Genomic DNA, 26023 nt, shown 5'->3' on the forward strand with positions numbered 1-26023 from the left:
GACTAAAGTACTGTGTCTTCCCTTAAACTTTCCATGGTGCACCTGTCCCTTTTTTTCCTGACAAATACTTTCTCCTTCCTTTAATGCAAAAGGAGGAAAGTGGAGATCAGGTTTGCACCTGTGCTGCAACTACATGATAAGCCAGCGTAAAGGAGTGGCAAAACCACTCAAGATGCTCTGAAGTACTGGCTCCTAGGATGTGTGGGGACAATAGGAGAATAAAGTCAGAGGTGATCGGACCTGTAACACTTTTGGATCCTACAAATCAGGATGGGAAATACTAGCTCAAATGTCCAGTGCAGAGCCAATGTAGAACTGGCAATTCCCCCTGAACTAAATAATTAGTGCTTAGCCCAGCACTGGTAGGACTCAGAAGACAGGAAGGAGAACAGAAAACTGGCAAAATCTGGCTTTTGGTGCTAAAGGAACAGTTGATCTTGACTCTTCTCTCAGCACCACCAATAAAGCTTAAGAAGATCAATACTCCATCTCCTCTGTTTGCCTTTGTCTGTGTTCAGGCACTACAAAGCCACTGGACAATTTATTGTTGGAGATGAAGACATGGAATTATTAAAAGCCTCTGAAGCTCTTCTTAAACATTTAATCTGTTAGGGTGTCTGATCGTTGTGCTACAAACAAGAAACCATCCAGCCACTGATCTATGGCATGTTATAAGCAAAAGGACAGATCACTCTGAGCAGCACTAACTAAGCAGATTACTGGCACATCATCTTAAGTCTTCTGATCAATTCACACATTAACAGTATGCCCACTCTTCTACACTACACTACCCCAGTATTTCCATTACACCAAACACTGAAAATTTAAGCAGGGAAAAGTCTGCTAGCAAAACTAATAAAAGAAATCCAGAGTTTAAAAAAAATAAATTAAATAGGCTAAAAAAAGTAAATGAAAGCATTAACCTTAATTCTTTTCCTGAGAGAATGAATCCCATGCTAGCACTGGGATTCAACCCAGACTGAAACCATGAGGCATAAAAGAGATTTTGCCTACAATGGCAGGCCCCTGAGAGGTGGCATGATGAGACTTTGATGAACAAAACAGTTTAGGTCATCACTCTTATAAAAGCCCTGGAGTCAACACAAATTTCCAACCACCATGAAAACAAAATATTTAGATCCATCCATAATTTAGCATTAAAATACAAACATCCTGGTGTACCCACCGGTTTGCAAGCTTCTCTGTAACATATCTAACTTTGGTCAGAAGGAGTTCCAGCAGATATCCTCGATGAGGGTCTCCCAGCATGTGCAACTCATCCACAACCACCACTCCTGATAAACAGAAGCACTCAGATTATGTCTGACAAAATTAAAACTAAGAACAAAGAGCCATGATTCTTTCATACTCCAAATAATGAACAGAAATTTGTCTCTCTCATAAGAATCCATGACAGAAGGAATTTACCAACACCACTACATCTTTATTTTGTCACTGATTCTTCTGGGAGAGATAAATCATGACCAATGTCATGAAATTTCACACTCTACATGGCCTTACACACCCACATTCAGATTTAAAAAAATATAAACACGTTCATTGGTTAGTATGGACACCATGCTAAACAGTACTGCAGCATCTATACTGTAAGCTCTCAGCAAGTGAAGTCCCCAAGGCTTCAGAGTATCTGGAAAAGAACATTCCAGCACTTAAATGAGATAGTCAAAAGCCTTTTTAACATCACTTTCTTAGTTTAAATATTACTCCTTACTAATTCAGCAATGTCACAAAAAAGACTTAGATCAAATGTAATTACACTGGCACACCCTGCTTCCTATTATATCTTTTCTCACTAACAAAACCTGAATGAGCTCTACCATTTAGATTTGGCTTTCTGATGAAAAAATCCTTACATTACTGCTCTGTTGTTATACAAGTTCCCATAAATGACTTTTTAACATATTATCCACCTCCATCAAATCTGTAAGAGATTTAGAAATACTGAACGTCTATAAAGCTTTCTTAATATCAGCAGCTGGAGACAACAGACCCAATTAGGTTCTCCCTTGAGATGAAAACAGAGAACCATGATAATTCAGCTTTCAAGCACACCTCCTGCACACATCCCAAATAGCAGTGGTATAGTCCCTTTCTTGCCAGCTGACAGGGTCACAGGGACATGACAGGAAGAGAGAGACAGAAGGGAAGTTAAACCAAAAAAACAGGACAAAAAGGACAACAGGCTTCATTAGTTCTAGTGCTGTTTAGTTTTTTTCACTCTTTGATGCAGCTATATAATATCTTCCTGGTACAGCCAAAATAGCAGGAGCTTAAGGGCAAATGCGACCTTTTATTATCTGTTTTAATGCTATTTTTCCTTCTCATTTTTTTTCTCTCCTTCCTACGTATGTTCCTTCTCTCTCCGTCTGTTTTCTCCTCCTTCTCCTTCAAGCTGCTGAAGTTAGAAAAGAGTGCTGCACTACTCCATCAGCCTCTTCTACCAACTCCCACCCATCCAGCTCCTCTGTCTTCCTGCACTTCCTCTGTCTATCCTGTGCTCACTTGCAAAAAATGGTAATTCGTCAGCCACCAAATACATATTTATTCAGCTACCAGAAAAAGCTTCTTCCTGCTTCCCTATACAACAGTCTGTCTGAATTGTTCCAGCAGCTGAGACAGGACAGTGTTAATCAGATATCTACCAAAGATGTACAAGTTACACTTACTCAGACTCACATTAAGCTGTGTACTGTGTTGCCCTGGCAGCCTGGCAAGCTGACTCTCACCCTTGCAGAGTGCTCCTCTATCCAGGCCAGTACTCAGAACACACCCACTGGGACAACACAGCAGGAGCAATCAGGCAACCAATATTTTTCACAAAGCCATCCTCATCTTAAAATGGAACTGCAGCCAAGGAGGACTTCAGGTCCCAGTATCCAATGGTATCTTCTACTCAACAAGAGGCTCAGGCATGCAAGTGGAGCAAGAATTTCATCATACTGCATTGCTACTGAAAATGAGGTTACCCTTAGTTTCCTCTTTCTGTCTGCAAATTAGGTGTATCCCTAGAAGAATGCTGAAAAAAACTAATAAAAAGCACCTGAGGGCTACCATATGTGTTCACTGCAGAATAACTAATCCACATCCCATTTAAATTAAGATGTGAATGAAAGGCAGGGAGGACTATTTTTTTAAATAAAATTAAACTAGCAATTTTTTAATTTCAAGTTTCAACCCTAAATTAAGGAAACAAGTGACGACAGCACATTAAAAAAAACATTCTGACTTGACATGCTGAGAAGGAGGCAAATTCTTCTCTAATCTACTTCCCTCAAAATTTTGTCAGTGTCAAGAGGCTGAACAGGAGGAGTATCATCTCCTGTGTACCTAGATGTTAAAAACTGACACACATTAAATAATAATTAGCAACACAAATTTGCTTTAACTGCTTCATACACAAAAGAGCTCTTGGAGGCAGAGGATTTAAGTGTCTCTCAACAATTTCCAGAGGCAACATCAGCTATCAGCAGGGGGCTGACGTCAACAAAAGGAACAGCTCAAGCTTGAGATGGAATCCAGCCAGAACTGCAGCCATCTCCCAACAACTCATCTCAAAAGATAAAAGACCCTTGTTACAAACTAGTCTAAATTCAAAATTAATCAGATGAGGTACAATATTGAAGTTTCAGACAAGCTTGCTTGAGGTGACTAAATTAAACTGGCACTTTCAGCTCATGCCTGTAATTTGCAGCTTTCATGAAAAGTTATCTCTAAGTAGACCATTTGTCAATTTTTTGCTTTACAAATTATTTTTTAAACTCATATTTTATTTCAGTTATATGGTCATACTGGGGCAAAAGGGAAATGGAGGGCTGCAGCAGAAGCATTTCTGAATGGTGAAAGAAAACCATCATGCTTTAAGGAGGCATCAGTGTTGAAGACACTTACTCAAACTCAAATCTTGTAATCACCTGGCTGGTTATATGACTCATCTCAGGTACCTTCATCTTGGAGAGCAGAACAAAATGTAGGGATGGAAATGGAGGTACCAACCAAAGGGATTTGGCATGCATATCTCTAGATTCTGAAAGACGATGTCATTAAACAACTGCTTTTAGTATACTGAGTGTGCTTCCAAGGCACTCAAGCCAATATAAATATGGACATTTTGACCCCACTCTGTCTTATGCTGGCAGGACAGTGTATGGTGAGGTGACCTAGCATCAAACTAGCTCTACTTAATATATGGCTAAACTATGGCTAAACACAAATAATATGGCTAAGCTAAGTAGCCATATATTGAAATAACTAACTGCATAATCACCAGTTCCTTTGCAAGGGAAGAGATGAGGATACACATTCAAGAACTGGTCTGGACTCCAGGACCCTCAATTCCAGTAAGCTTAAAATGCTGCACAACCACAGTCATCCACTCATCATCTTCCAGCCCACTGGCAGTCTATAACATCCATGGTGATCCAGCCCTTATAGAGCCAGATGTGAATGTGTTACGCATTGATTTCACCCTCTGATAAAACCTTCAAGGCTTTTATTTCCCTTATTGCTTCTTACGTTTAGAAACCTCTTCTGGTATACAGTGCTACAGAATATTATACAGGTGCACATGGATCAGTAGTTTCATCGGTGGAGGTCTCAGAGCAGTTTTCCAGTTTTAATATGCTTAAAATAGAAACCATCTCTGTTACATGCCAGTGAGAAGATGAGATGGACAGATGGATTACTGTCTAAAATACAACTGGGTCAAGCTTTACTGATCCGGGAAACAAAGAGAAATACAAACTTCTAACTGGACTAGGAAAACACATTCTCCAAGTAGACACTGGAAACACAGGGCTTCTTCAGGTTTTTATCTCCTCCCAAACATTAAATGAAAATGACCATGATCTAATAGCATGGTGACCCAAAAGTCTGTAACCAGCACAGAAGGCTTTTGAACAAACTACAAGAGAGAAATGTCAGAGCCCCCCAGTCACCATGACTGTCAAGAGGAGCTCTATGTAATCGTTCCACTCTCTGCACCCTGACGAGCACCTAACAAAATTCCTCTTCTTCTTTGAGCTATGTTGAAGATAAACCATGGATTCTACAGACTCTGTCCAAAACAAATGAGCATACATACATTTTTAAGCTCGAACATATCCCAGACTTTTAATTCAATTTCATCAGAAGACATTTAACAGCTGAAGGAATGACTGCTTATTGCAGACAATCACTGTCAATGGATTGTCATCAGTGTCAGACAAACTAAAACCTGTAGCTTCTATCTAGTTACCCCAGCTGCTGAGCTACATAGAACAGCTCTGACTGACTTCTTTATTCCATATCAGAGGTGCTCTGGAGGAAGAAAAAATGCTTAATTTTCTTATTTGGCATGACATTCACATACAGAACTGATCAAATACAAAGTAACCCATGATTTCACAGGTACTCAGAGTACGTAATAAACACAGTCACGCATCAGTCAAGCCCTAGTATTTTACCCAGTGAGTCCATTTTGTTTTCTTCTATTAGTCTATTGATAAGACCATTTGCTTTCTCAATAGTGCAGACAGCAACATCCAGGGCAGAGAAACGTCCAGCAGGAGACATGCTTCCCATGTAGCCTTCCACTCTTACATCCACCTCCTGAAACAGGGCCTGTTTTCCAAGGATACAGAATGTCATGCCTATGTTACAACCCCAAATTTTGATAAATGCCTGCTGGAATCCCATATAAGCCTACATCCTACAGCCACGATTTCTAGTATTTATGATGTCAACTACTCAGATTAAAGCCATAACTCAGCCAGCTACTGCTACTTTTTCTTTTTCCAGTCATTTTTTATTTCCGAAGCAGAAGCCACAGCACACATTGCAGGATAAAGTGTACAAAACTGAGTAAGAGACTACTGCTTTGTATAAAGACATTATTATTAAAAAGGTTAGTGCAAGAGTTTATAACACCAGCAGCTTATGTACAAAGAAGCCTTGCTCCTGAGAAATGCTGGACAAAAGACAGGGACCCCAAACACAAAGATGTCACATCTCACAGGAAAGTCAGGAAATGATGACTTCTTTTCTTCCACAATTTATTACTGCATTAACAGAAGGCACAAATGTTTAAACCAGATGGGCAGGGTACCATATGATTTCAAGTATGGGCAGCTTATGCCAAACTTATGCCAGGGGTAGCATTGAAAAACCTCCAACTTTACAAGACTAAAGCAAAAGCATGTCTCCCTTATCTATCAATACAGAGTAGCTTTGGTACTCAGTTTGTAACATTTCCTAGCAATCTGCAAGTTTAAGATAACCATCTCAGCTTAATAACACCCAAAATGTCTAAAGCATCGGAAATTATAATGTCTGATGGGTTTGGGGTTGTTTTGTGGATTTATTTTAATAATTGCTACTTTGACATACTAAATAATGGTAATAATGTTTGATTTTATTGGTTTTGTTTTGAAGAGACTGCACCCACTGAAATTTGGTTTTTAAATAGCTGGGTTGAAGAAGCCAAGACATAACCACAGTCTGTCAGAACATATTTTTAGCAAAGTCAAAGTGAAATCAAAGGCACACAATTCTGGTGGAACACCCCAAGGAAAGCTAAAACATTCTTTTATCCTTTCATATAATTTGGACATCTTTCCTTTGTAGTTTTTCTGACACAATCCCTAATTGGAAAATTTCTTTAAAATTCACGTATTATAAAAATCTGTGAATTAATGCAAGTAACAAGAGATAAAAAAACTCATCCAAGTTTGAACAAGAGCACATTTTAAATTATCTATACATCCTTTCTGAAACTACTCTACAATTTCTTTTCCCTCAAATCCATGCAAAAACTTGTTTAAAAAATGTGCCCCAGCAACTACAACCCATATATTTACCCTCTTTGAATGCTGCTTACCTGCAGATAGCATTTTTTCTCCTTGGCAACAGAGACAAAGGGAAGGATGAGAAGTGCTTTCTTACGAGTTTCCAGAACTCGCTTTAAAATAAGCAATTCTGCAACAAGTGTCTTTCCAGCACTGGTAGGAGCTGGGGGGGAAACAGAAAAAAAGAAAAAAAATATGAAAGTTTGCTTGGATGGGATTTTAGCTGGACAAATATAAAAAATGTAGGCTAGAAAGCAGTTGATGGAGAACCTGAGGCGGGACTCAATGGATGCCCCCCTCCCACATCCACAACCACACCTGGAGTGAACCCCTTAAAGGGTCAAGAAGACTGCAAAGAATTTCTCATCTAGCCTCTTCCATCATACTATCAAAGCTTGTTTTCTCAACTCTGCTCCAGGGGAAACAGCAGCTCAGAGATAAGCTAGAAAAAAAACCCCCACAAAAAAACCAAAACCAAGCAAACAAAAAACCCCAACAGGAGCCTCTTGAGTGGACCTCAGCCAACATCTTACTAACCCAGGCCGTAACTATATTAACTCTTCCTGGTTGGTAAGCAGTGCTGTTTGCCATTTATCAACCAGAGAAAAACTGGAGGAGATGTTACACACCAGGGGACAGCCATCACCCAGCAATCAGGCCCAAAGTTTTCTGGAACCAAGTAAATAAAACTCAAATTCAAGCCTAATAAAATCATCCCCTCTTCTAAGTTCTCCATCCTCCCAGTGCTGCTCTGGGACCTTCTTCCTACAGACAGTAGACACCCAAGTTGTCATTTGTCACAAATTTCTAGTCCACCAGGACTACTTCTTCTGCAATATCCACCTCCCCCCACACAACAGATGAAACAATTAAAGGGACTGAAAAAATTGGAGAATAAATAAAATTTTCAAACATTGCTGTTATCATACAGCTCCTGATTGACATAGAGTGTAATAAAAGAGGAGTCATCATCAACAGACCCCTAATTATAATTTTCTAAAGGAACATTAAGGGAGAAAATGGGGAAAAAAATTCTTTCCCCATAACTGGAAAGGAGTCTATCAATCCAGGACTGAGGTATAGTGATGGGGCAGATCTTAATAGAGTCTCTCCAGAAAAAAAAAAAGATCTTGACCTTTTTAACTGTCAGATCAACACTCTTCAGCACCACTATTTTCTTATAAATGGCACTGGAAAAACTAGAAGGGACAGGTTTTGTCAGATCTTTGCATACCTGAGTAAACTAGGTTCTTTCCTTCCAGAACTTGTCCAAGCATTAGGCATTCTGCTTGCCATTCAAACATCTGTACTACTCCCAGGCTGTGGTATTTCTCCAGAACTGCTTTGGGAAGACCCCAGCTTGCAAGGAGCAACTTGTCTGCTTGATCTTCGGGAACATTTATCTGCCCTTTTAAAGGAGAAGATAAAACATTTTTAAAAGTTACATACCATCCTTGAATCTGATGTCACTTAGGTTATATAACTAAAGGTCAAATTTCTCTACAACCTCCTGTATTACAAGAAAAGGTAAAAAGAAGCTATCTTCCCTATATTTTTCAGTATTTCCTATGGCTGTTTTACCGCTTTTATCTCCTGATATATTTTTTTCAGTTTTTTTCTCCTAGGACTTTCCACATCCAAATAATTTCTTTGTGAAACTCTTGCTCTGATATTTGCTTTTGAGACAGAGCAACCATTACCAAATACATACTCAAACAGAGAGCTTCAGCACTGATTAATATAACAGCATTGCAATGTGCTTGCCACCTCATCTAGACTGTTTCCTCTTTAAATTATTTCTCCAAAGACTTCAGTAATCCACACAGATTACAGAACTGCCCAGTCTTTTTTCTTGCCTTATGGATGAATTAAGAAAAACAACAAAACCCAAACAAGCAGCTTAAGCTACTCTGCACAGTGCATGGGGTTTTTTTCAGTTTACCAACACTGATTAGTATCTTTACCACATGGATCGTTCCTCTAGCTTAAATTCCTTGCTTATTTGTCTTCATAACCCTAAACACTTTTGTGCCAGCTACAGATGTTGCCTCCTCCCTCGCCTCCTCCCTCACCTCCTCCTCCCTTTTTCCAAATCATTAAGAAAACTCAAGCTTTTTCTCCCTTTCCTCACGTGAGACAGAAACCAGGTTTCTGATCCACAGTAATGCCTCTCCTATTGCCCACGACTGCACAGTACCCATAATAGCATCTTGTGAAAGACCTTGTCAAATCAATATGAAAACCAAGTAATTGAGTGTACTGATTCTACTGTACCCATTCTTCTACTGACACACACAACAAAATTCTAAAAAAAATTCCCCCCCCACTGCTGACAGCATAAGGGAAGGCTAGATCAGAAATACTAGCAGCCAGTATTTTTACTTTCAACATAATAAAAATTTAAACTGCCTTCTCGAGGTTAGCCCCAGTCTAGCTGTTACTGGTGAATAAACATTATTCTCCACACAAATATATTAAAAAGTGGATATAGCTTGGCTCTGAAAGCTTTGTTTTACTTTGTATAATCAAAGTACTAAACAAGAAGTTGAGCACCATCAGGAGAGAACAACAGTATTCCATGAAGCTGAACAGGCTTCCCAAGGGGAATTTAAAAGAGACCAGAACCGTCTATCCTAAAATGTGACTAATATGGCAGAATTAGGATTCAGAGCCTTAAAAAAATTAAAAAACATACATGATGGGATCTCAAGCTTCTTTCCTAATGTTGAAATCCATGAACTACAAGTAAGAGACAGAACGAGTAAAGGATTTTTCTGTTGTTTGAACTGTACCTGTAGATCAGCACTGTGAATCTGAAAACTTGTGCCTGAAGAGTTCTTAAAGATCTATGGAAAGACATGTACCTGTCCTTTACAGGTCTACATTGTCCTATTACCTACTATAAAAATGCTAATAGTCAATATGAAGAAGATAAGCACTGGGCATTAGATTTCTCTGAAAGAGTACCCTTCCAGAATGTGAAGCCAGTTGGACAGGAGTACTACTCACTGAATCATCTTTGAGGACTTGTCTCTTGGAAACTTGTACATTACCTTCCTAAGCTCCATTTGCAGGAGCTGACAAAATCTTATCTTGCAGAACAGAATAATTTCAAGGACAAGATGCAACATGACTGGAGAAGAGTTCAAGAGATGTAGATGTTTTAAAGGGTTACAAAAAAATTTCAGAAGGGATGAACTTTATAGAGATGAACTTTACAAGATTTTATATAAATAGCTTGATTTGAGATGTTATATCTTGATGCTGTATATATCTTCATTTCTCTTGATTCAAGAGTGCAGTAAACTGGTAAAAGGTATTGCATTTAGAGGCACCACTTTATATGACATCTTGCCACAGTATGTTTATATAACACAAGATTTATGTTTACATAACATCTTGTATGTATCAGAAAGTTGTTATACTATAAAAACCCTACTACACTTTTCTGCATTTGCAGGTATCAGGGCATCCACTAGGACCAGTTAAAGTGATGCCTTTAGATGCAATACATTTTATCAGCTTAATGTATTCTTGAATCAATTGAATAATGTGGGTAAACCTCACCTATTATACCAAAGCATACCGAGTGTAGTGATTGTTGCATTACAGTAGCACCTAGAGGCCAAGTCAAGAACAAGGACCACTGTTTCATGAAAGATAATGAAACGAGCCTGACTTCAGAAGCAGGCACAGAACATGGGTTTCCTTATCTTCCTCACCCTAACAGTGAGCAGGGCGAGAAGATCCTTCGAATTGTATTTCTATTCTCCCTTTCTCGTTAACATAAACACACACCTCAGTTCCAGCCGCTTCCCTCAAAGGAGAAGGGAACGACCGGAGCACCGGTACTCCTGCCCGAGGACAGGGAATCACTCCCGGATCAAAGGCCCCGCACCCCGGGCCGGGAGAGGCTCGGAAGGTCCCCGACCCCTTCCTTCCAGCACTTCCCGGACCCGCTGACGGCAGGAGGTGCCTCAGCGCCATGTTGCCTCACGGTCCAGCGGTCCGCAGGCGGGCTGCCCGGGCCAGCCCAATTCCGCTTCTCCCCTTCACGTCCCTCCCCTCCGCGCTGCGCTGAGGGACCGAGGGAAGGGAGAGGAGGGAAGGGAGCGTCGCGCTCTACCACGCCGGTACCTGTCGAGCTGGTGCCGGGGCTCCCGCTGCCGCGCAGGGAGAGGTCGAGTCCGGGCGGCGGGCTCAACACGGCCCGGCAGGAAGCGTCGGGGCCCTGAGGGACAGCCTTCCCCAGCCCGCGGGAGGCGGCCGGGACCCCCGAGCTGCCGCTTCGGACCCCGGTGCCAGCAGCTGTGGCGGTGCCGTTAAGGGTAACGCCGCCATCTTCCCGCCGCGCCATTCGAATCCCGGCACCGCCCCGTGAGGCGAAGGAGGTTGGGCTGCTCCCGGCTGCCGCCCGGTCGGGCTCCGAGCCCCGGGTAAGGCCGGCTCCCTGTGCTGGAGGTGAGGAGGGTGGTCCGGCAACAAACTGTACTCACCGACACCCCCGAGCTGTCTGAATACGTTGCTCGCCTGTGCGTGAAGGTGATGGCGGTAGCTTGGTGTTTGCACGAACTGCGCACGTTTTAGCTTTCTGTGTGCCACCCACTCACCTTTGTCAAAGCATTTAGAATAAAATACAATGCCAATGCAACGTTTGAACTCCTAAAATAATAATCAAAATGATGTACCGGTTTTTCTTTGTACAGAGATAATGAATGATGCAAGGTACACAGGCATGACACAAGGTCACAGGCTCACCCTGTAAAGCCTCCTCATCCTTGCAGACAGACTGAAATGATCAACAGAGAACAGCACAAAGGAGAGCTTTGCTTTCTGTTTCTAGTGGCTCAGGTAGCAAAAATAACCTCTTCATATTGTAAAAGAGTAGCACCAGCTTAATCTCTCCCCGGTGATATGAATATCAGAAGCAGTCCTGCTAAAAATCCTCAATACTCAAACAATTGAAATCTTTATGCATGACCTGCAAAAGTGCTGAGATGCATGGTACACATTAGCTAACAAGAGAGGGGGAAAACTAAAGCTTTTCTAAGTGACTTAATTTCAACTTAAGAAAACATACTAAGATTTCTAAAAATAGTGACAACTAAGTGAACATTCAAAGTGGTCCCCATAGCATGAATATACACAGTATTTCTTTCCGTCCACCAGGAGCACATCTTTTATTTTGGGTAAGCAAACACATGAACACACAGGCTCCACTCACTCAGAAAAACTTTCCATGTTCTGTAGATGCCAACAGAGAAACAGATGACGGCTTTGGAGGCTGGCTCCATGCACTGCCAGTGCTCATCATCTCAAACACATGTACATGACCACTCTGAAGCACCCAAGACACATTCCCCAGCCTCTCCACTCACAGGAACTGATCACTGGCCCAGAAACACTTGGGAGAATAGTCAGTGGTAAAAAGGACTAGGAGGTCAGGTGTGGAAGCAATCGCCTTCTTCTCAGTTGTCTTCCTCAGCAACAACCTAAAGCATAGGGAATTTCTGGCCTATGAAGATGAGCACGTGCTCTCAATTCCTGTCATTAAAGGAATCTCATAAGCTTCAATGCAAGCAGAAGAATACTGCTGTCATTTCCAACAATTAATTTGAATCGATGTAAGGAATGACCTAATGGAACATATTTAAATCCTCTTTAAATCAAGAAGGTCCAAAAGCTTACTTTGTTGTTTTACAAAACCAAATGCTATTAGAAGGCTCTTCTGTATTTCAAAGCCCAAGCATCAGAAAAGTACAACACACATTTGTTTCTACAGCAAATATTTAATTAATTGACACATAGAGAATATAACCATCTTGCTACTCTGTAGATCAAAGGTTAAATGCATTAAAGGGAGGAGAGGCATACTTAAAGCTTTAGTTGAAGACTCCCAGTTGCAGAAAACAATTCCCACATAACTATTTCCTGTATTAATATTGACAAAAATATTTAAGAAAATATTTCACAACAGATTTCTACTTGGTAACAATATATAATCCTACTGCACCAGAAAAAAAAAAAAAAAAAAAAAAGAGAGTAAGCACTGTTGATATTTGAAAGTCATAATGTTTCAGTTTAATGTAGAGAACTGCAGCACAGAATCTATTACTTCCCCACTGCTTAATGTGCAATGAAGTACATTTTGTGTACATTTGTACTCCTTGCAGCTTTGAAAAAGCTATTTACAATATCCAAGGGGACTTCAATGTCCACTTTGCTATTTTTTAAGAGGAAAAAACAGGGTTTGCTAATTGAAAATTTTATTCCATTAAAAATAGTTTACAAAATCTGAAGATTGACTTGCTTTACCAAAGTAGAAAAAAGGACTAACTAGCAACTAGTCGAAGAATTTGGTTTCGTAAGTATGTGCAGAGCTGGTTCATCAAGTCTCTGTTCTGTCCCTCAACCCAGTGCATTTCTACTAATATATCACTTCCTTCTTTCTTCACATTCATTAAGCACTTCAATAGAAAACATCTACTTGTTTCTTTGGGACTTTGTTCTTTTCCAGCTGTCAAATTGCTAGCTTCCTCTGAAGGGCAAGGTTCCTCCTCTGCATTACCAGAACCTTTGCCAAGCGATGTTTCTCCCGACTGTGTTTCTGTCTCCTCCTCCTTCAAGTGCTCCCTGTGTTCTTCTTTGACAGAAGATTCTTCCATTAGCTCGTCACCCGTGGTCAAGTGGACATCCTCATCAGGTGCCATAAAGACCATTTCAGAGTCTTCAGTCTTGGGATTTTCACGGTCCGAATTGTTGCTCACACTTTTCTGGCTGTTTTTTTCCTCTTCTGTTGCCTGCAGAACATCTTCAGAAGCTCGTGGAAGTTCTCTTAGTTGCCTTATTTTCTCACGCTTCTTTCTCCTCAAATGAATCCAGGAATTTTCAATGGCAGTCACAAAGAGACTGACTTCATCTTTTCCGCAGGGAACACGTTTATGCTGAACCTATTGCAGAAAACAGCAGAACTTTGTACTAGCCTCTCACATTTATGCTTTCAAGATGTTGTCTTAACATATAATACTTAATACTGTACCTTCAGATCAGTGAGAATCTTCTCTACCCAGGCTCTAACCACATCAATAGCTTCCACAGCATCCCAGCCCATAGCTGCAGCTTTGATGGATAACTCTTTAACCGTAGAACCCAAGACTATAAATGTCATTGGTTTTCGGGGTTTTTCTAATTTTCTTCTTTTAGAGGGAGGTGACTAGAAGAAGAAAAAAAAAAAATTGCAAACCTATGCGGTAATGTTGGGATGACTTTTACGCCCAGAAGATGTGAGGATTAAGAGTATAAGCTGCTGAGCAGTCATTGACACTGCCTATTTAACTTCACTGAAAAGAGTTTTAGATTAAAAACAGCTAATAGGATCATGCACTTCAAGCTTTGATGGACAGAGAGAATTCATCAGCAGATGTTAGGCAAAAAGCTTCATTGGTGCCTTTAAATTATTGGCTCTCTGTGAGCTGAGACACTGTGGCTGCTCTTGGAAATAGAGGTCAAATGCTAATATCTACATTTTGATCCAAATTCACTGAAGGCTTACTTGAATCTTCTATAAAGTTGGTTATTCTCTACACCTATCTTCAAGTAGATGTACATCTGGATCAAAAAATGCAATTGTCTCATATTATATAAGGTGAACAAAGCTCCACTTACAGAATCACAGAATCACGGTTGGAAAGGACCTCGTGAGATCACAAAGTCCAACCATACACACATGCACCAAGCAAAAACCAAAACCCTTGCAATCTCAGCCACTAGAGTATGCCCCGAAGTGCCACATCTACACATCTACTCCAGGGATGGTGACTCAGCTGCCTCCTTGGGCAGCCTGTTCCAGTGCCTGACCACTCTTTCAGTAAAGAAATTCCTTCTAATGCCTAATCCAAACCTCCCCTGCTGCAACTTCAGACCATTTTCTCTGGTCCTGTCATTGTTCATTTGGGAGAAGAGGCCAACACCCACCTCCCTACAGGTAGCTGTAGAAGGCAATGAGGTCTCCCCTCAGCCTCCTCTTCTCCAAACTAAACCATACCAGTTCCCTCAGCCTCTCCTCATATGACTTATTCTCTAGGCCCCTTACCAGCTTGGTAGCTCTCTGGACACACTACAGAACCTCAACGTCTTTCTTGTAGTGAGGGGCCCAAAACTGAACACAGTATTCAAGGTGCAGCCTCACCAGTGCCGACTACAGAGGCACAATCACTTCCCTTCTCCTGCTGGCCACAGTATTTCTGATAGAAGCCAGGATGCTGTTGGCCCTCTTGGCCACATGGGCGCACTGCTGCTTCACGTTGAGCTGCCTGCCCACCAGCACCCCCAGGTCCTTTTCTGCTGTGGAGCTTTCCAGCCACTCCTCCCCAAGCCTGTGGTTTTGCCTGGGGTTGTTGAAACTGAAACACAGGACCCACAATTTGGCCTTATTGAACCTTATACAATTGGCCTTGGACCATCAATCCCATCTGTCCATCTCCCTCTGTGGAGCCTTCCTACCCTCAAGCAGATCAACACTCTTGCCCAATTTAGTGTTGTCTGCAAACTTACTCAGGGTGCACTCAGTCCCCTCTGGCCCAGATCATTGATAAGGAGATTTATCACAAGATAAGACTGGCCCCAAAACTGAGCCCTGAGGGATACCACTGATGACCGACCACCAACTAGAGTTGACCTTATTAATCACAACTCTCTTGGCACAGCAATCCAGCCAGTTTTTTACCCAGTGAAGAGTACACTTGTCTATGCCATGATTCACCAGCTTCTCTAGGAGAATGCTGTGGGAGACATTCATATGGGAAAATTTGAGCTAGACATCTTCATATCTATTTGGTAACAAAATACTGTAAATTAAAACCAAGTTCTCAGAGGGAAGCTTAAATTTCAAATCTAGCCCCAAACTTAGCATATTTTAAATAATACTAAATTGCTATCTGAAGTATGCTATGAGTACGTTACTTTCACTGAAATTCACAGGAACTTTATACACAGGCTTCTTTTTTCCTGAATTGATTCCTTAAGTAATTCCTGAATTCCATGTAATTACTGCTGACAGGCTAGCAGCCAGCTAAGAAATCCTACTGTCCATATTGCCCAAGGCATCCAATGATCCAGTCTGAAGAACAGGTTGCTTCATGCAGTTATAGGCCCTTCATCAGATGAGAGACACAGACAATCACAAGCAAACAAAAATTAAGCTACTTACAGGTACTTGTACATCATCATAAAAACTCCATGCCAGTGCCCATCTCATGGTGCGTCCTTGACAGAATTCAGTATGAGTAACTTTAGGAACCTATGCAAAGAAGCAACACAAAACTTCATTTCATACTAATAAACAGCATTGTTTTAATGCACCCATTTTCAAATTAAAAAAAATAATTAAAAAGTTAGAACAGATATTCCTTGTCATGACAAATTTAAATTCTTACACAGCTCATGGATATTAGTGATATATGAAGCTGCCAAACTTGTGCCAAGTGCCAAGCCTGGTACCCATGCCCAGGATTTCTCATTTCCACGCTACCACATCTGTGCCCTCTCAGAGCTTCAGGTTCAGCAACTCAAAACATTTTCCTCCCAGCACACACCTGCATTTGGATCTACAAAAAGCACATCCTTTCTCCTTGCTCAGAACGTGCTCTTGTTCCATATTTGAATACCAAACCCATCGCTCGAGCAAAGGCAAAGGTTTGGGAAGCCAAGCCATTCACCTGTCTGCAGGTGGCAGAAACATGCCCAGAAACACTTCTCTTATCTTTGCCCCCCAAAAATTAAGCCCAAACTTACGCTTCCTTTTAAATCTTAAAACTTAGATGTTAGTGTTCTCTAGTCTTTCCACACATGGATGTTGTAACACATTTATTACAGAATCAAAGAATGTTAGGGGTTGGAAGGGACCTCAAAAGATCATCAAGTCCAACCCCCCCTACTGTAGGTCAGACAGGAATGAATGCAGGTGGATTTTGCATGTCTCCAGAGAAGGAGACTCCACAACCTTCCTGGGCAGCCTGTGCCAGTGCTCTGTCACCCTCACAGCAAAAAAGCTTTTCCTCATGTTTACATAGAACCTCCTATGCTCCAGCATCCACTCATTACCTCTTGTCCTATCACTAAACATCACTGAGAAGAGCCTGGCTCCATCCTCCTGGCCACTTTACATATTTCTAAACATTAATGAGGTTTAGTCTCTGTCTTCTCTTCTCCAAGCTACAGAGACTCAGCTCCCTCAGCTTTTCCTCATAAGGGAGGTGTTCCAACTCCTTTGGTCATCTTGGAGGTTCTGCGCTGGACTCTTTCAAGCAGTTCCCTGTCCTTCTGGGACTGAGGGGCCCAGAACTGGACACAATATTCCAGATGTGGCCTCACCAGGGCAGAGTAGAGGAAGAGGAGAACCTCTCTCTACCTACTAACCACCCCTCTTCTAATGCACCCCAGGATGCCTTTGGCCTTCTTGGCCACAAGGGCACATTGCTGGCTCATGGTTAACCTTCTGTCCACCAGCACCGCCAGGTCCCCTTCCTCTGCACTTCTCTCTAACAGGTCAGGCCCCAACCTATACTGGCACTTGGGGTTGTTCTTTCCCAGATGCAACACTACACTTGCTCTTGTTGTATTTCATTAAATTTCTCCCCACACAACCCTCCAGCCTGTTCAGGTCTAGCTGAATGGCAGCACAGCCTTCTGGTGTGTCAACCACTCCTCCCAGTTTTGTGTCATCAGCCAACGTGCTGACAGAGCACTCTGTTCCCTCATCCAGGTCACTGATGAAGACATTGAACAGTACTAGGCCCAGTACCAAACCCTGAAGGACTCCTCTAGGTACAGCCCTCCAACTACACTCTGTCCCACTGAGTTTAAGTTAGAAATCCCATATTGCTTGTATTGCTTTAGAATGCATGAAGACATGCTTCTAGATGTGATAAAGACAAAAATGTGAATATGATATATGCTTATCCATCAGCTTTGTATCTACAGTAATTAAATCTCAGTTGCTCTGAGTGCTTCCCTAATAGGGAATAGCTGTTTCTTCTTTTAAACAAAAACTCAGTAAAATAATTGAGTAATAATTACCTACATGCAAAAGAATATAGTTTATATTATACAGAACATACACAGGATATACAAGGGCTATACCAACTCACCCCCTGAATTCGTAGTTCTTCTTTCAAAGGTGCTAAACTGCATTTCTTCCCCAACATGCAACTGTACCACCTGCAAACAACACATTAACAAAGTGTTTTACAAATACAGATCAACTGAAAACAGCAACTACCAGAAATAACTACTTGGATCAGAAAACTGCAATAGAAGATTTAAAACCAACAACAAAATAATCACACTCTTCAATAAAAAGTAGGACACAGTACAATATAAATCAGAACAAAAAGGTGCAAAGATAGACTGGATGAGAATCTTTTCAAGTTTTTAGGACATACATTAATATTGAGACAGAACCTAAACAACCAAGTATCCTGTTTTAAAAAGCAACTTTAGTAATGTGGAAGGTATTACCCCTTAAAACAATTTGTTTCGATTTTTCCACTTTCTTTGAAGAAATCTGCAAGTTACCAAAATTCAGCCAGGAAAAGATAGAAACTACCTAAAACAGTTAGGTAGGTAATGTCATAAATCATCTCATCCCAGATGTCCTAAGAATCAACACTCACTGTCTATAGCACTGCAGTTATGTGTGTTAATTTAGCTGCAAGCTACATACGAGTGTCACTGGTATGGGCTCTTTTTGCCTTCTGCCTTTAAATACCTCCAACAATGAGTTGCAATAGATGCTCAGGAACAATTAATTTAACATAAACTGATACTAGTGTCTGATGTGTAGCCATCATTAAACAAACCGAACAGATACCACTGGGCTGCAGGTACATTCCTTACTTAAAATATCACTTTCACATAATTTCTGTCAAAGAAGTGGCTAGAAGTGGGTTTTTTTTAACTACACAAAGCACTTACCGTAACCTCTTTTTAAGTTGTAGACTATCATGAATTATTCTTTTGACAAATTCTAGTTCTCCCCCCTCAGCCATGATTTCTGTGATCCCTCCTGTATTTACAGAACTGGGAGGGGGACGCCGTGGATTTCGAGAATTTACTCCCTGGATATAAAAAGAACATTTCAGATGAACATTTAGTGAAATCTTAAGCTGCTTTGTACACTACTTCCTGCCTTAATCTTTAGTGCAAGTGTCCCTTCCTCTAGTTATCCTCCCCCCATCAGTACCATGGATAACAGGCAAAGATACATTCAAAATCAGCATAAATGAGAGAATTCCCAACAATCCCAAACTTAGGAAAGCTACCTGTCACATCAGTATCCTGCTAATATGAAATATGTTGTTCCAATACATCTAAGACATGCTGATTACATGCAACTACACAGTTACAATCTTCTTTCAAGACAGATCTTTTTTCTACTGTCCTATATTACAGAGTTAAGTTTCTGACTATATTCAGTTGGTATTGCAAGAACTGTTCTGAGCTGTATGATACTGCCTAAATTATTAATGAAATGAAAAATACAGACAGGTGTGATGCCAGAAACTAATTCCTCTGTACCACTGTTATGCAACAGCCATCTGATTTCAGACTTACTAGCTTGTCTACTTTCCAAACTACTTCCCTAAGACAGTAAGAACTTGTGAAAAAAACTTACGGGTCATACTCCCCTTTAGGAAGGGTAACAGTTAAACATTTCAAAACTCCTTTTTGGGAGGGGATGGGGGAGAAAAGAGTTAAATGCTATTTCATAATAATTTGGGGATTTTCCACTCAACCTTGCCCAAGGAAAGAAGTTAAATTGCTGTTACCTTCCCACTCACTGAAGTACATGCAACATTCAGTTTGTTAACTTGCCTTTGCTTCCAGTTGGTTGGCAAAAAAGGGGGGGTTACACATGCAAAAGTCATATACTATCTCAGATTCTTCTTTCAGTGCATCCATTAGAAGAGTCTTCTGTGGTACCTTAACCACTAACAGAAAACAGGAATTTGGTTAGTAAGGATCTTCATATTATATGTAGCATGCCATTTACATTTCAGTGTTTCCTGAAACAATATATTGTATAAAAAACAGTACTTTCTAAACAACACATTCAACAAAGTACCATTCCAGTAAAAGACACGCAGAATTCAGAACCATCATGTAATTTTCCTTTTTTTTTAAGCATTTACAATCAAACCCCAGGTTTATCAGTTTCTATTTTGCACACATAGGAGGAATTTCCTTTGTAAGAGAGTTACTGCAAGCAGTATTTCACTTTAGCCAAAAATATTACTTTTTTTCCCAGAAGAAGATATGATGCAATTCATATAAGGTATGATGGAAATTCATCACATTACTGTCATTTTTACTATCACTGATCTGTTCTTTTCCTTGAAGTTAAAAACAACAAAGGCCTTCATATGAAGCTGTGTGGCAAAAATTTAAAGAGGGACTCATAAAACATTAAAAAAAATGTTAAAAAAACTTAACAAAAAAAACCCCACAAGATCAAAACCAAAGTGAGATATAGAAAGATTTCTCATCTGACTTCAAAATGCCTTGCTAAACAAGTTACCAGCTACAGTAGTAGACTCAGCTCTAGCTAAACAACTCAGGCTCAGGAGTTAAGAAGTGGCAGAGTGGATCATTCCCAGGCATTGTCTGGCTACAGGTAGCACCAGAAGTACTCCCTTTCCTGTGGCTCTGACCACCAATAGTTACTCCAGGTAAGTGCCCTTGGCACCACAGCTTCACAGGAGGCATCTTCCTTTGCCAAGATTTTTCCAATAAAGTGAAACAATACATGGGAAACACTATACACCACTAAAAATCCACGACAGGAGCAGGAACAAAAAACTGTCATTGTTCTCCACATCAAGTCCTGGATCCTCAAGACCGATGCAGAGGACAGACTGAAACAACATTTTTGTTAAAAAGAATGCTTTTAAATACCAGCAAAACAGAAGTGTTAATTTCAGAGTTGCTTCTTAGCATACTGAGTTCCTAAAGAAAATTTTCCAAGCTTATCAACAGGCTAAGTCTAGCATACATCTACTACTAACACAGTTGTTGTTATGTTCCCCTTCAGAAATGAGGACAAAGGACTCTCTCTGTATATTTATTTGTGGCAATGTCATGCAGATTATCTGAGGGAAGCATTCCATGTCTCCCAGAAGAAGAAACAGCATGAACTCCAGCAACAAAGAGTACAGAGGGAAAAAAAGACCACAGAGTGAAGCTTAACTTTTAGATTTTTGTAAGGATGTGTAGTTCCCTATCTACACATGCCACTCGAGATAAGCTGTGACTTTCTGGCAGACCTTACTAAACATTCCAATTCAGTAAAAACAACTGAGCATGTATTTGGCAGAAGTACAGATTCTGATATGCCCTTGCACATGGCAAAAATAAATCACAACATCTGCATGCTAATAAATACCTTATTCTATCATACCTTTTATAAGGTCAGACAAGTTATTCTGTTCCACATTTTTCTTGGCATAATTGAAGCACATATCATCCACTTCTGTTGCAAGAAAATACCAGCCATTCAAAGTTGCCCCAAGTAATGGGTATATGCAAGATGCCCCAGTCCCTGCAGAAGTGAAAAGCCATGAAAAAGGGAGAACAGATCTGTGATACCACACACAGTGTGTCTGTTCACTCTGTACTTTTTAAAACAAAAATAATTTTTTAAAAACTTAGATTATGACTCATGTACTACTCAGTTCCTTAGTGAACTGTAATTTGAAATACAGCATTATAAAAGATGCACTTTCAATAAAATAATTTCATAATATCGAATAAAATTTTTAGTAAATTATCCACTTCTTTTTGAGCTATTTTTTCTATAGGACAGTGATTAATTTATACAGTAAAAAACAAATATCATCTGCTTTTACTAAAAAAAAAAATCCTATCATAAACATATTTTTGTCTGCTTTCTTCTATTATCTACCACAAATTATTGAGCTCGATGCATATAGCAACCACATAAAAATTACAGTTCATCAGACCATCTCTCCCTGATGCCCAAAACATTCAAAGAAATGGAAATGCCAATTAAGATATCTAAAAAAAGATAGGTAAACAATAAAAACTTGAAAACAAAGATATGCTAGAACAAAATAATTCCTTCTTATAATTAAGGCCTATCTAGCTGATCAAGTTACCAATGAAAGTCAAGTTTAGGATTAAAAGGAACTGATACATGAAAAGGGAAAGATATCTCACCACCACAAAGCATTAGTTCAGGGAAACATCAAGAGTCTACTGTATGGAAATGTAACAATACATCAGTATGCAAAAGCCTACAGGTATTTCTAGCACTCCTGTACTATTGATTTACTGCTTTCCCAGAGCTGAAACATCAAAGCTCACTGAAAACGTAAAGTGAAGATTTTGCAGTTATCTGGAGGACTTAAAGGATCTGCCTGGTCCTCCTAGCCACCTACTGTCATGAAGTTGACACAAATCATTTTTCAAAAATGCAAGCTAGTATCAAATCCATTAATGCTGGCTAACAAGTTTAGACGTTACAAACGGAAAGCAGCTGTGAACATACCATGGGATGCTATAAACCTTGCATCCATAACAAATCCAGCTAAAAATAAAAATTCATAAATTTCAGGAGATCAAAACATTCTATTTAGAAAAAACAGAACAAAAACTTGTGGTTGCAAACACCAAGAGAACTGTAATGTAAAAACTGGTATAGCAACCGAGATTACTAAACTCAAGACTTGAGGAGATCAGTAACTTTAAAGTTAATGCAAGCAATAAAACACAAGTTAGAAAGGAAATTTAAGCCTCTCTCAATATCATTATGAGTTTACTTCAGCACAAAACTTCAAAACCTTTGAAATCTTAATGGAAGGCTCTACTGGAAAAAAAAAAAAAAAAGATGTGAACTAAATTCACCTGTACCATCACAGGTGCCTTTTACATAATTCATACAGAATCACCAACAATTTAGAATCCAATGCCAATTTTATACTTTGTATATGAACTATAGTTCCTAGCTTCAACAGTTTTTTAAATTTCTAATGAAAACTATGTTATGTGCATCAGTGTACATCTTATGAATTTACATCTCTACTGAGTAACTGGTTAATCTACCATTTAATCTACTGCTTAATACAAACACTGTCCAGATAGTATCCCGTAATCCAGATACTGAAACTGAAAAAGCTGCAATGTTCCTAGACTTGAGCACTGGACAGCATCATCCATCTGTGGATGCCTAGTCCTGTTTAAAAACATTCTGTTAAACCATTTTGGTTTTAACATTATGCAGGAAATCTTTGACCACCTATAATGAAAAGACAGCTTTGCAAGTATTTGCCTTGGTTTCTAATTAAGCCTCTCTCACAATGTAGCTCAATAGCTGCATTGAAAAAGAATAAAATCAAAGTTTAAAAAAGACAGACAATTCATCTGTCAAATACAGCTGAAACCACAAAAACAATTATTAAAATGCTAAAAATATTGCAATACAACTCACAGTCATGCAAACATCCAAAAGCAGAATTAAGACTGCTGATATAATTCACCAGTTAGAAGACTGAGAAGAAATGCCCACCAAATTTTTTTTAAACCCTTTAGAACTGCATTTTTGCATGCGTTACCAGCAGCATTTTTATATACCACATAAAGCTACACCCAAGAGAGTTCAAGGCCACGAAGATTAATTGCCTGCTATGGCCATTTTTGTGTTTGTGCAGAGAAATCCTACCCCACCAAGGAACCAAATGAAGCACCAGTATAGTCTGGCTGCCTGTTTCAGCATGGCAAGCAGAGTTCAGCTTTTAATTTCTCTAACTTCACGTCTGTCTATGGATGTGGAACAAATTTTCGCCAGCTAGCTTCCCTGACAGCAAATAACGAATTCAACATTTTGCCTTTCCAAGCACCTATGTCAATGCCTCGCCGGAGCACTTGCTTGTCAGCATCCTGGTGACCGATGAGATCCTCCACCCAGTGAATGTAGTTCAGCCTCAAGGGGACGGTGGGAATAAGCCTTTCCACCGGGATGTCAATCGTAAGTCCAAAATCCTCCTTCAGGAGGGTGCACGTCAGAGCTCTCACCGCCTCCGGGTCCTTGAAATTCAGGCTGAAAGGTACAAGAAGCGATTATGGGTGCCAGCGGACTCCCGCTCACCTCACCCCTGGGGGGTGGGGGGGCGTGGGGCGGACACACACACGCTCACACACGGTGCTCCTGCAGCGCCTGGCTGCCTCTCCACTCCCCCCCGTACGCGGCCTGGCCCGGCCCGGCCTACCCCGCCCGTATCCCCGCCATCATACGGCCGCCGCCGCGGGGGGCCCTACCTCACCCTGCCGGTGAGGGTGGTCTGTACGTGCTGCCGGAACTCGGGGTACTTGGCGGCCAGGTGGGCGAAGTCGGGCGGTTTGTCCTTGTAGCGGTTGCGTGAGTGCATGGACTTGTTGAGGGCCATGGCGGCGGGGGAAAGGAGGAGAGCGGGGGAGGGGGAAAGGGGGGAGCAGACGGACACACGGTACTGCCGGCAGGGCGGGGTAACGGCCTCCGACACCTGAGCGGAGCTGACCGACCAAACCCCACCGGGGTCCCCGCCGCCCGCCCGGCTCCCGGCGCGCACCGCGGCCCCCTTGGGGCGTACCAAGGCGCAGCAGGCGGCGGGGGGAGGGTGTCCCGCTCCTGCCATGCTGCTGCTGACAGTGGAACCGGCCAAAGGGAGAAGAGATCCGCGCTATTTGGTGATCTGAGTGTTGTATACATCGTTGCTTCAGGGTTAGATACTCAATCAGCAATAAAGACCAAAAAAAAAAAACAACCAAAAAAACCCCCCCAAAAACAAAAAACTAACCCACAAACCAGACAAAAAAACCCCCACAAACAAACAAACCCCCAAAAAATGGCTTTACAGAATCACAGAATGTTTAGGTTGGAAGAGACCATCTAGAGATCATCCATCATGTTCGACTAACATCACAGACAACTATTAAACCATGTCCCTAAGGACCAGGTCCAAATGACTTTTAAATGCCTCCAGGGATGGCGACTCCACCACTGTCCTGGTCAGGCCAATTCAATGCCTGACAGCCCTCTCAGTGAAAAAATGTTTCCTAACATCCAGCCTAAACCTCCCCTGGTGCAGCTTCCATCCATTTCCTCTGGTCCTGTCACAGGTCACTAAGGAGAAGAGGCTTTTCCCCTCCTCGCTCCAACCTCCCTTGAGGCAGCTGAGAGCTCCAAGGTCTCCTCTCAGCCTCCTCCAGACTAAACAGCCCCAGCTCCCTCAGCCACTCCTCATACGACTTGTGCTCCAGGCCCTTAATGAGCTTTTTTGCCCTTTTCTGGACACGCTCCAGCACTTCTATGTCCCTTCCACAGTGAGGTGCCCAGAACTGAACACAGTACTCAAGCTTTAAGTTCAATTTTTCTAGCAGCCGCGGGCTCAGAGGGAGCAGCATGAGGAGCCTCATCTTTGACATTCACACCTATGACCTGCCCAGGGCACCTTCGTTACTCTGAGGAAAATTTTAACATTTTTGAAAGGCTTCAGGGCCGTGGGTTTCTGTAGAATTTGTGCATGAGGTCACTGACAATCAGGGAGTGGTCTGTGTCCTGCTGATCATGGCTTACCTTGCACAGTGAACTTTAAAATACCTGGATTTTAGGATTACACGGTTGGATGTGTTAAAAAGAAAAAAAAAAGGCTTAGATATCATACCTGCAGAAGGTTTCTGAGGATTTCCCCACTTTAAGCACAGTTTCACACCTAGAGCATGTATTTCCAATAGTTACCATACTGCTGTGCCTCAATGAAAATATTATGTAGGCATAAGCAAAGCAAAGCCTCAAACAGGGAATTAAAACCGACTTCAGTTCTTGTCTTGATCAGTAACTGTTGTGAACTCTTCACTTCCAAGTTTCCCATTGGTAGAGTAGGACAAAAACATGCCTCTGTGAGATTAGTTTTTAATATAAACTATTATTATCCTTTTTTAGAGATATAAAGACATTCCCCTTTAGAAAGCCAAATACAAATCAAAATGTCTCAATGTATGTTGTTTAAAAATCCATGTTAAATATGCTATCATCCCCTTTGGAATGTCTGAGAAGACCTATAACCAAATTTAATTTCAGCCCTACTTCCTGCCCTCAGCCAGCTTCCTGTGACAAGGGCAGCTAAGCT

The 26023-nt window shown here is 41.0% G+C and overlaps 2 protein-coding genes across 3 annotated transcripts in view; both read right to left on the bottom strand.

Annotated features, from left to right (window-relative positions):
• POLQ (DNA polymerase theta) overlaps window positions 1-11199 on the bottom strand; it is a 49881-nt gene extending 38682 nt beyond the window's left edge. For both annotated transcript variants that reach the window (XR_011729242.1, XM_071760711.1), the window contains exons 1-5: window positions 10980-11199; window positions 8077-8250; window positions 6875-7005; window positions 5463-5619; window positions 1187-1295 (exon numbers count right to left, since the gene is read on the bottom strand). Coding sequence is in view for 1 of the 2 variants with exons in the window: in XM_071760711.1 (XP_071616812.1) it covers window positions 1187-1295; window positions 5463-5619; window positions 6875-7005; window positions 8077-8250; window positions 10980-11199 (791 nt within the window). In the remaining variant the exon portion in view is untranslated. The remainder of the gene's footprint in view (window positions 1-1186; window positions 1296-5462; window positions 5620-6874; window positions 7006-8076; window positions 8251-10979) is intronic.
• Window positions 11200-12611: 1412 nt separating this feature from the next.
• Window positions 12612-24477, bottom strand: METTL16 (methyltransferase 16, RNA N6-adenosine). The gene is made up of 9 exons (XM_071760726.1): window positions 24174-24477; window positions 23756-23955; window positions 21298-21438; window positions 19716-19831; window positions 18816-18958; window positions 17990-18059; window positions 16051-16140; window positions 13882-14055; window positions 12612-13792 (listed from the first exon to the last, which is right to left on the bottom strand). Exons 1-9 carry the CDS (start codon window positions 24299-24301, stop codon window positions 13175-13177), a joined length of 1680 nt encoding a protein of 559 aa, XP_071616827.1. The 5' UTR covers window positions 24302-24477; the 3' UTR covers window positions 12612-13174.
• Window positions 24478-26023: the final 1546 nt, after the last annotated feature.

The sequence above is a fragment of the Heliangelus exortis genome, chromosome 1 (genome assembly GCF_036169615.1).
Source record: "Heliangelus exortis chromosome 1, bHelExo1.hap1, whole genome shotgun sequence".
NCBI lineage: Eukaryota > Metazoa > Chordata > Aves > Apodiformes > Trochilidae > Heliangelus > Heliangelus exortis.